Source organism: Hippopotamus amphibius, chromosome 8 (assembly GCF_030028045.1).
Source record: "Hippopotamus amphibius kiboko isolate mHipAmp2 chromosome 8, mHipAmp2.hap2, whole genome shotgun sequence".
Classification (NCBI taxonomy): domain Eukaryota; kingdom Metazoa; phylum Chordata; class Mammalia; order Artiodactyla; family Hippopotamidae; genus Hippopotamus; species Hippopotamus amphibius.
The window spans coordinates 130,392,768-130,404,459 of record NC_080193.1 but is presented as its reverse complement, the minus strand read 5'-3'; the positions used below and the strand labels follow the sequence as shown (position 1 = coordinate 130,404,459).

Here is an 11,692-nt window from a genome sequence, read left to right as displayed (position 1 = left end):
AAAACACTAACAAGGCCACACCCGCCTTTTTCCCTCTCCCTGCCAAGAATAAGAACAGGTACGAACAACGAAATTCCAATCCCCCTCCATTCTGCCCTTCTCAGAGTAACTGGTGCACGTGCGGACTCTCAAGTGAGAGTCCAACACGATGCGTGCACTCAGTTCTCTGCGCCGTAGGAATTCTTCAACCGCCAGGATCTCCCGGACAGGGGTCACTGAGGGCGCACCCTCCTGGACTCGCGGATCCCGCCCCGCCCCTTCCGCCTCGCCCCCGCCCTGCCCCGCCTCTTCCTCCTCGCCCCCTCCGCGGCGTTGCCGGCTCCAGCCGGACGCGCAGTCCTATCTCCATGGCGACGCGGCAGCGAGGGCTCCCGGCTCACAACACCCAGCTGACCACAAGCTGGACTAGCTTTGCGTGTCAACCCTTCCGATGGTCGGCGTGAGAGGGCCGCAGGCGGGGAAGCGGCGCCGCATCGACCGCGGTCGCCCTCTCGCCATCCCCGCGAGCAGCCTGACCCAGCCCTCACCTCAGACTGCCCCAGGCCCGGCGCCTGCACCCGCAAACTTCTCCGCCCACTCCAGGTTCCGGCTCTGGCGCCCCACCGCAGCAGAGGCGGCGCGCGAGAAGGTAGGGTCCGCGCGGCTTGGAGATGCACCTCGTGCTTGGCTTCCCCCTCTGGCCGTAGTCGGGCGCTGAGGAGGGGGTATTTGTGTCTAGGTGGGTGTGATAACTGGGCTGTTCTGACAGGCGTGTCTGCACCACCGTTCTCTGACCTGCTGATTTGCACGCGCCAACTCCTCCGCCCCATGCCAGCAAAAAACAATGAAAATAGCCACGTTTCATCCCAGGGCTTCCGGCTACTTCCCTTGGTCCCCAAGCACCCCCCCTCCCCGTCCCCCCTCCCCCCCCACTTTTTTTGGGAAACGGCTTAGTAGCCAACAGGAGGGAGCACTCAGCTGGCTGTAGTTAATACGTCATTAATCGTCTCCGCCCTAAAAAATTTCTGTGGAATTTCAACAAAGCATTTAACCTCTCCGGGCCTTGTTTTCGTCTGCTGTGAAAATGAGGGGCTTGGACCACCGATCACTTCTAAGGTCCAGTCTTCAGCCTTCTGTGAGATAACGAAATTGACTTAGATTTCCGAAATCGAGATCCTGTGGTCTTTTGACTACACAAACTACTCTGTACAGTGTCCCTGTAGCGTTTAAATTAACACATGGCATCATTATAAATTTATCGTCTGGATTCCCAGAGGGCATAAGTGAATTGAATGAATCTGTTCTGACCCCCAGGAGACCCCTGGAAGTTGCTTTTTAAAAACAAATCAGAAAAAGGCACCGAAAATGTCTTTAGATTTGTTTAATTCTCATAAAAACCAAATACAATGATCCTCAAATCCACCCTGTAAATTTTTCTTTTCTCCTAATTGAAGTTTTGTTTTTTTACTCTCAGGAAAACAACAGCACTGCTCTTTAAGTGTTGAGTTTACCAGAGTTGAATTCCAACGCCTTTGTAGGGATTCCACTGCATCACTTCTCATTCCAGAGCTTCCTACCCTCCCCCCCACCCCCGCCCCATATTCAGCACCACCATTTGAGCTCAGTCTTCAATGTTTTCACTCCCTTCATTGCCCTATCCAGGCTCAACTGTGCACTGAGAACAGACTTCCGTAGAGTTCAGCTTCAGCACTGTCCTTGCTAGGCTGTAGGTAATAACAGTAACAGGAAGAGGAAGAGTTGGAGTAATTATAATTGTAGTAGGAGAGAAGTGCTACTCTTATTTGTTATTAGCTATTTATATTAACCCTCACAGTAACTCTGTAAGGCAGATGGTATTGAAGCCACTAGGCAGTGTTTCGGATTCTGCAAGGAGCTCCATTTCTTTATGTCTCCTTGCAGAAAGAGTTCAGCAAGAGGCAAAATGACAGATAAGTGATTTATTAGAATAGGATGCTTGTGAGGTTTACAAGTGGGTGGGTGCGAGGGGACCATGCCCAGAACTAAATGGGCTACAGTTTTATAATCAAAGGAAAAGTGGGGAAGGGGGAGAAGACCACCTTATTCCTCATTCTTAAGTAGACATCACGCTTCCATCATCAGTTACTCTACCACATCAGGCGGGGGAATTTTCTTGTCCCTACATGGTCAAACTGGGACTGTCATGGCGCAATGGAAATGAGCAAAAAGGTGGTAATATTAAAATATGGTAAATCATCTCAGGTTTCTGTATAAAGTCACCTTTTCCTTATATGTTTGTTTTTGTGCACAAAGAGGAGCATGTCCTAGGAGTCATTAACTTACTGAGCTCCCTGGACAGGTTGTGGATCTCATTCCACCAATTGTTTTATTGTATTGGAGCATGTCTCATGCTTCTGTTGCATGGTTTTGTTGTTAAGCAAACTTTCTTTCTTGAATGATCATTAACTTACGGGGGTCTCCCATACTTTTTTCCTTACTTACAGTCCCCTAGTGGGATTAACTATTTAATCACGCTGTCCTTATCAGTATTTTTATCCTCATTTTACCCTTGAGGAAAGTGAATCATAGAGGGATTAAGGAACTTGCTCAAGATCATACAATTTGCTGGGATTTGAACATAGGCAATCTGCTCCAGAGACTGAGCTCCTAGCACTATATTATGCTGTAAAGAAATACATAAAATTTATAGTCACTTTTAAATATGAATGTAAGTGATAGATGATCACTGAAATCATCTTATACACATATGAGACGGTGCAATGAAATATTGCCCTCCCCCTGTCCTATTATGTTTCCCCACTAAGCTCCTTTAGGATGGTGGATGGTGCTTAATCAGCTCTGTCTCTGCATCTCACCACAATTTCAGGGCCTAGGCATGTAGCTGTCTATTTATTAAACCATTCTTTGGCTATTAGAATAAAAGGTAGTTTATACAAACAGCTCAAAAGGATAAAATAATCGCATGTGTGGGATGAAGAAAGAAAATATCTTTCAATATTATAAGAGAAACCTAAAATGAGAATTTTGTGAAATCTGAATTTTAAATATTGGTAACTTGTTTTATGAAGGGGTTTTTTGACGTTTTATAGAATCCAAATAAAACCTATTTGGCCCTGTTGGGTGCTGGTTAGTGAACACTTACCTGGAGGATTGGGGCTATAAAATGTTTTACATTCTTTTTTTGGTATTACGTTTTTATAATGTGGTGTGCCTATCTCAAATCGAACTAATCACGTTTCAAGTGCTCAGTTGCCACATATAGCGAGTGGCTACCATATTAGACTGCAAAGCTCTCGTGTAGTGTGTTCTTTTCCTTTGCTTTCTTATTGCCTTCCTTCCTGTTCTGTTCATTTAACAAGTGTTTATTGAGCACTAATTTGTGTGACATGGAGTGCATTAGGTACTAGAGATTATTTTTTTAAGTGGCTTGAATTTATCTGTTCTTTGTAGCCAAAAAAACTAGCTGAACTAACTGAGCTGTTGACTAGGGTTTTAGTTGTCAACAGTCAATTTTTCCTTAAAAGCTAGAGCCACATCACATAAAACTTAAGAATTGCTGGGAGCCATGTTTTGCATCACGTGTGGAAAATCTGTCTGCAGTGAGAGAGAAGAATGAGACCCACAGTGCAGGGAGAAGCAGAGATGTGCAAGGGAAAGCCCCCACCTAAGCCCCCCACCCCGCTCCTTGAACACAGCTGTAGCCACTGTGTCCTGACTTCCACACAGCTTCGGTATTCAGCTCTTGGATTCTATGAGCCAGGGCTTCTGTTTCTGTGCCTAAGCTACCTTGAGTATGGTTTCTGTAACTTGCAACCAAGAGTCCAGGCTCATACAACTAAGAAGCTAAGAACCAAGTCCTTTCTCTTAGAAATGAGCCTGTGATGACCCCCACTCTCCTGTGACCTGAATTCCAAAGTACATTTTTATTTACATAATACACAGAATTTTTCAAACATATGTAATCACATAATTATGCCTTTTCAAATCATTTTGTCATGTACATTTTGTATGTTTATCTAAATAGATACATTCATCTTCTGATTAATACTACCCATCTTTCTATGTAAATCCTTTAGTACTTTTTTTATTAATGAAAATAAATCTATATCTGCATTTCCCTAGCCCTTTTCTTAGAATCATCCCTCCCAATTCTATGAGCCTTTTTTAAAAAAAATTATAAGAGCATTTGAAGCCAATTAAATTATTTTATATCATTCCAGTGGTTTTATTCAATCAGCAAATATCTGAGTACCTTTAAAGTGGTGTAGCACTCACACTCAAGAATAAGAGCCAGTTTCTGCTCTCCAGAAACTTCTGTCCTGGTGGTGCAGTCATTCCAGCACTCTGTGCAAGGAAATGCGCTTATTGTTTATGTGCATTTCCTTGATGGGCTCTTTTCGTCTACCTGCTTCTTAGATGTTGGTATTTCCCAGGATTCTGTTCTTGGCCTTTTCTTATTCTACATGAGCCATACCATCCATCCCCACTTTTTCACAGCTATCCCATACATCATCTTTTCTCTTGAGTTCTCTCTTTTCAGTGGAACACTTGACTTCAGATGACCTACAGGCAGCTTCAACTCAGAATTTCCAAAAACAAACGCATTATCCCCCAGAATGTGCTCCTCTTCTGGTCCTCATCCTGGTCACCCAAGCTGGAACCATCGAACTCTTTTGTTCTGCCTCACTTCTCTGTCCACTGAGTCTCCGTTTCACCTCTCTTTTTGTTCCAGGTGTTCCTTCCTGACTTTGTGCGTCATCGTGTTTCCCTGGACTAGAGTTTGACAGACTCTTTCTGTGACGAGCCAGGTAATAAATATTTTAGGCTTTGTAGGCCACACAAAGTCTTTGTCCAAACTTTTCAAGTCTGCCATTGTAGCCTGAACGCTCCCATGACAATGTACAAACAAATAAGCATGTCTGTGTTCCCATAAATTTCATTTGTAAAGGTAGGCAGCAAGTCATATCTGGCCCATTAGGTGAAAGTTTGCCAATCCCTGCTCCGGGCTGTTGTAATAGCCTCTTAACTGGTCTCTCCAATTCGCATTCTCTCTCAGGTTTACCCTCCACAGAATTTCTTTTCTAAGACAGATCTAATCATATGATTGTTTTTCAGAGCCTGGTTTGCTTTCCATTACCTACTGGTTAAAATACTTAGCATATGGCATGACTTTTAAAATGTGGTGCCACATAAAAGAAGTAGGTGGAGGAAAAGAATCTATCAAGGAAATGCATGTAAGCAATATGCAGACAGATAACTACAGAATGGTGGAATGACTTACCACCAGGATAGGCTACATCTATTGCCATTCTCTAACGCAGGGCTGGAGTAATCTTCCCATCTGTTGACTTGATCTTGACTTGGTTAAATAAATGCCACCTCATTGTGAAGCCTGACTCAGTCTTGCCCCATTGCATGTAGAATTGATCACTTCTTTGTCTGTGCTCCCATGGTCTATGTTAATTCTAGTAGCTCATATTATGTGACAGCAGGTGTGTTAGCCTCTTTTGGTTTCAAGGAGTAGGAGCTGTATTAGTCAAGGTCTCTTTGTTTCAAATGACCAAACTCCAGCTTGTTTCAGCAAAAGGAGAAATCAGTTGGCCCGTGATAAAAACAGAGGTTGATCTGGAAACAGAGACTCAATCATCAGGAATGTGTCTGTCTGTCTATCCCCACTCCACTCCCACTCTCACTCTGTCCCTGTCCTTCTGTTTACCTCCTCTCTTCATCTCTCATCTCTGATTCTTTTGGATATTCTCCTTTACTCAGACCACTTTCTTCCTGAAACCTAGAGCCATGGCAGTTGCCTCTACACTGATATTCTCCTACCTTTGTGACAGTTCCACTTGGAAAAGGCTCAGAAAAAGGTTGTGATGAGCTTAGCTTGGACCGCAGTCTCAATCCTTGATTCAGTCGCGGTGTTAGCTTATGAATTACCATGATGGGTCTGTCCTTGGACAGTGCTGTGCTTGTGTTCAGGGAGGCTGGATCTGTCAACTACAAAAGGGGGAATGAGCTATAGGCAGACAATACCTTATTCTAGAGATATTTGTAGAAATTATAATACATGGGGGAATATAGCAAACCCAGAGAACAGGCCTCAGAACTGGATTCTGGAACTAGACAGTTGCTCAGGGACAGCTCTGTTGACTGGACTTTCTCCCTCTATCTTTCCAATCTGCCTCCACTGCCTTCTGCCTCTCCTTGGGTATCTCCAGTCCATGAGCACAAAAAAGAAGGGATGTATTGATCCTGTTTGGACAGTATGGAAAATTACATTGAAGCCCCTAGAGGGAAGCATTTAGTATGGTGCTTTGAAACTTGATCTCTCCCATATATATAAGAAGCTAGTACTTTATTTCCCCTATAAAGTTCTGAGCTTCTCTTGTATCCCCAGAGCTTATCACAGACATATCTGATACATAGTATGTGCTCATCAAATGTTTGTTTTAAATACACATTGGATATTACATGAAAGTTGGGAGTTATCCTAACTGTGTTGTTCCTGTTACTACCTGGACTGTTGAAAGACAACAGGAGAGTCTCTCCATGTTCCAAAAGCCAGAGGGTGCATTGGGTAGAGAGTCAAAGTGTGGATTAAATGAATGTTGTGATGTTAACCTTAACCATAACCAGTGGTTATAACTCTACAAGGTGTGCACTTGTATACTGTTCTTTCTGGAAACCATAACTCCAATTTGCACAAGTACTATTGGGTGGAAAAGAGAATTGAAGTAGCACAAGTCCAACATAACAGCTCACATACCTGTAAGAGGTGGATCAACAAAGAGGTGAATACAAATGGTATTGCAAATTTTACATTGTATTTTTTTAAATAGATAGTACATTTATTTTATCCAAAGCTCAAGAGGTACAGTGGATGGAAAGTAAAAATATCCCTCCCACCCCAGTCCTGCAACCATCTCTTTTTCCTTCTCAGAGTCAATATTATCAGTTTCTTTTTTGAAAGCATTTCCTTTCAGAGATATTTTTTGCATATTAATACTCATTTAAAAATACATAGTTTTCCAATGGCTATACCTTTTTCTGACAAATTATCAGTCTCTGCTTTAACTTTACCTGTGTTCTCAATTGCTCTGCTTTTCCCTGGAATCAGCGATCTTTCTAAGCAAGTATCATTACTTTAGGACTTACGTGATTAATTAATTAAAGTCCTTAGAGCTAGTCTGCTTGTCTCAGTCCCAGTAAAGCCTTTTTGTTGCCCTAAGCAATCTTAATCAGCCCCGTAGGACATCATCCCAGTTTTTCCTTTGGATAAAACATCAAGTTGTTTCTACCATGTCCCTCCTATGTGCCGGGCACTGTACTAGACACTTTACCCAGATCATCCTATTTAATCCTTATAATGATCCATTGAAGTTGGCACCATTGCGATCCCTGTTTATAGATAGAGGAACTGAGGCCTACAGAAGTTAAGTAACCCACGCAACCTTACATGGGAAGTGGTAGAACTGGGATGTGAACCCAGTATCTTTACTCAGGAGCCCAACTTTTTTTGTTAAATTTTGTTATTGAAGTATAGTTGATTTACAATGTTGTGTTAGTTTATGGTGTCAGCAAAGTGATTCAGTTTTATACATATATATATATTCTTTTTCATATTATTTTCCATTATGGCTTATTACAAAATATTGAACATAGTTCCCTATGCTATAGAGTAGGACCTTATTTTTTAATCTATTTTATGTATAGTGGTTTGTATCTACTAATCCCAAACTCCTAATTTATCCCTCCCTCCACTTTCCCCTTTGGTAACCATAAGTTTGTTTTTTATATCTGTGAGTCTGTTTTGTAAATAAATTCATTTACATCATGTTTTTAGATTCCACATGTAAGTAATATATGATATTTGTCTTTCTCTGTCTGACTTCAGTTAATATGATTGTCTCTCGGTCCATCCATATTGCTGCAAATGGCATTATTTCACTCTTTTTTATGGCTAAGTAATAATATTCCATTGTATAATATATATATGACATCTTCTTTATCCATTCATCTGTTGATGGATATTTAGGTTACTTCCATGTCTTGGCCTTTGTAAATAATGCTGCTATGAACATTGGGGTGCATGTATCTTTTTGAATTAAAGTTTTCTCTAGATACATGCCCAGGAGTGGGATTGTTGGATCATATGGTAACTGTATTTTTAGTTTTTGTTAAGGAACCTCCATACTGTTTTACATAGTGCCTGCACCAATTTACATTCCCACCAGCAGTGTAGGAGTGTTCCCTTTTCTCCACACCCTCTCCAGCATTTATTATTTGTAGACTTTTTAATGATAGCCATTCTGACAAGTGTGAGGTAATACCTTATTGTGGTTTTGATTTGCATTTCTCTGATGATTAGTGATGTTGAACATCTTTTCATGCGCCCATTGGCCATCTGTATGTCTTCTTTGGGGAAATGTCTATTTAGGTTTACTGCCCATTTTTTGATTGGGTTGTTTTGTTTTATTGAACTGCATGAACTGTTTGTATATTTTGGAAATTAATCCCTTGTCAGTTGCATCATTTGCAAATATTTTCTCCCATTCTGTAGACTGTCTTTTTGTTTTGTTTATGATTTCCTTTGCTGTGCAAAGGCTTTAAAGTTTGATTAGCACCCAGTTATTTATTTTTGCTTTTATTTCTTTTACCTTGGGAGCCTGATCTTAGATAATATTGCTATGATTTATGTCTGAGGACATTTTGCCTATGTTCTCTTTTAGGAGTTTTTGGTGTCATATTTTAAATTTAGGTCTTTAAACCAGTTTGAGTTTATTTTTTTTATATGGTGTGAGGGAGTGTTCTAGTTTCATTGATTTATGAGCAGGGGTCCAGCTTTCCCAACACCGCTTGCTGAAGAGACTGTTTTCTCCATAATGTATTTTTGCCTCCTTTGTTGTATGTTAATTAACCTTAGTGTGTGGGTTTATTTCTGAAAAGTCCCAACTCTTGAGTATTACTCCGTACTGCTAGTGTTTGATCCAAAGGGTAAATGATTTATTACTTAAAAAGAATATGTTTGACCACCCTTTTGTCCTAAATATTAAGAAGTGTGGTTGAAAGACTTAGCAATTAAATTCTTTATTATACTGCCTGTCACTCAAATAATGGCTAAATATTTGCCAATCAGGAATTTCTATTAAGAACATCACTGCTGATAAAATACCGGGTTGATTTTTTTTTCTTCTCTTTCAGAAAAGTAATGATTGAACCAAATGAAGCAATGTCAGGGTAAGAAGATGTCTCGGGTTTTGCATCTGATCTATCACATGCCTTTTAAGCAATTAGAACTAGATAATGCAATCATTTGTCACCCAATTAAATTTGAAAGGCCAAAAATGCATGCATTAACACTTAGCTTTTGCTTCAATCAAAGCATTTGTTAATTAGATAAAGAGGACATTAAAAATGAAAAATGAATTTTGATAAAGATGTAGGGGTATAGATATTTTCAAACTTACTTTTCAAGTGCTTAAACACCAAGTATTCTGTATTTTACTTATGTAACTTTCATTGCTTATTCCTTTTTCACTTTGATACTTACTCATTTCCTTGACAATATCATTTTAAAAGAATACTTACCTTAAAATCAAACAGATTCTTTAATATGAGAAAAACCGTTACTTACTAAATAAGGAAAATAATCACCCCAACTAGTTGAAGGGATTGGAGTTATTATAGTCCAGTTTCAATTTGGTAGCTAAATATTAGTCATTGCCTGCTTTGTTCAAGGCACTGATTCTGATAATTCATCAGAGCCCTTCCTGGTATGACCATCTCCTAGCCCCTGAAAAGAGTCAATTATTTATTCTGTGAAAAATTACGCTTTGAAAGTTGATCATAAAACACATTCATAGGGATCAGGACTTCCCTGGAGGTCCAGTGGTCAAGACTTTGTGCTTCCACTGCAGGGCTCATGGGTTGGACTCTAGTTGGGGAATTAAGATCCCACATGCTGCAAGGCATGACCAAAAAACAAAAATTAAATTACTGTTAAAAACACATTCATGGACTTCCTAGGTGGCGCAGTGGTAAAGAATCCACCTGCCAATGCAGGGGACACGGGTTCGAGCCGTGGTCCAGGAAGGTCCCACATGCCGCGGAGCAGCTAAGCCTATGTGCCACAACCACTGAGTCTGTGCTCTAGAGCCCGAGAGCCACAACTGCTGAGCCTGCATGCCACAACTACTGAAGCCCATGTGCCTAGAGCCCGTGCTCTGCAACAAGAGAAGCCACCACAATGAGAAGCCTGCACACTGCAACAAAGAATAACCCCTTTTCTCCACAACTAGAGAAAGCCCACACGCAGCAATGAAGACCCAATGCAGCCAATAAATAAATAAATAAATTTACTTAAAAAAAGGAAAAAAGAAAAAGAAAATCAAGAAGGGCAGAGGCAGAACAAGTGTAAATCATCTTTGCTGTGCATTTTTCATCACCAGAGAGGGGTTTTGCTTAGCAGCGTACACTGGGGAAGCGAAGATTCCATTCCCTCACATAGTATTAAGACTATGAGCTGTTCCAGCATATTTGCTAAACCACTGTGCAAAACCACAAACTTAATTACTAATGTTCTAGATTCACATTTCAGTGGGGATAAAACAGAGCCATCATTACTTTGGGGGAAAAAATAATACTTTACATCTTTTTATATCTTTTCATGCCAACTAGAAGTTGAATTTTTTAAACGCAGTAAAGGAGACATAGTAAAATGATCTTAAGACCACGAAAAACGAACTTGGGGTTATTTTTCCACCAGCATGGTTTCCTGTCTCTGTAAACAGAGTGCACCACACAAGAATCCTGTCTCAGTGCATTATCTGTTGACATGAGGTTTCAGGCTTAAAGCCTAAAAGAGAAAATTAACCTATTTTTATTTCAGCCATTTAATGAAAAAGCGGGCTACTTTATATTGTGAGCAAGCATAGCATTTAGCAATGGTAAGAACTGACTTAACAAACTTAAAGAAAAAAAACCCTAAAGTCTAGTATTGCTTAAATAGTCTTATTCCACCATATCACAGTGATATGCCAGGAACATTCATATAATGGATTGCTTATATGCTCTATGTTATCTCTGGAAAGATTCTAAGAATCATTATACAGTGACAAATGCCTGGTAGAAATAGAATTTTAATCATTAGTAAAACTTATTTTTAATGCTTTTTCACAAAGAAGATATTGCATTTTAGCTATTTATTGTTGGTGTATTATTGTGTGTTTATATTAAATGTGTGTGTGTGTGTACCCATATAGAACCTTAAACAGAATTGTGACCTAGGAAAGTGTTTTTTCACTATCTGCTTTAACATTTAGGAAGGAAGTCTCTTCAAGAAATATTGAAAATAAATTCTCTTCAAAGAATACTGAAAATAGAGTATCTTCAAAGAGTATTGAAAATAAAGATATAGGAACAAATCTGCAGTCTAAGCTATGGTCATCTTCCTTTTTAAAAGAAAGCACAGGTAATAACATTTGTTTTATTTGAGTAACTGTAGCTTCTAATTCAGCCCTCCTCTAGGACCTTTGGGATGTTGACAACTCGTAGGTCTGGGGCAGGTCATGGGAATCAGTTATTTTTCAAACTCATGTACTGTATGATTCTGATATGCAGCCAGGTGGTGTCCATGGGTATACATTACATAAAGTGATAATGGCTAAATTTTAGAATGAATTGAAATACCTGTGAAAGCATTAACAAGTTCCAT

General features: G+C 40.2%; 1 protein-coding gene across 5 annotated transcripts in view; it reads left to right on the top strand.

The window, feature by feature from the left end:
- Window positions 1–306: 306 nt before the first annotated feature.
- Window positions 307–11,692, top strand: part of ERICH2 (glutamate rich 2) — a 41,272-nt gene continuing 29,886 nt past the window's right edge. For 4 of the 5 annotated variants that reach the window (XR_009055180.1, XR_009055181.1, XM_057746580.1 and 1 more), the window contains exons 1-4: window positions 307–628; window positions 4,712–4,787; window positions 9,181–9,216; window positions 11,301–11,449. Coding sequence is in view for 3 of the 5 variants with exons in the window: in XM_057746580.1 (XP_057602563.1) it covers window positions 9,188–9,216; window positions 11,301–11,449 (178 nt within the window). In the remaining 2 variants the exon portion in view is untranslated. The remainder of the gene's footprint in view (window positions 629–4,711; window positions 4,788–9,180; window positions 9,217–11,300; window positions 11,450–11,692) is intronic. The other variant, XM_057746581.1, reaches the window with a different exon arrangement.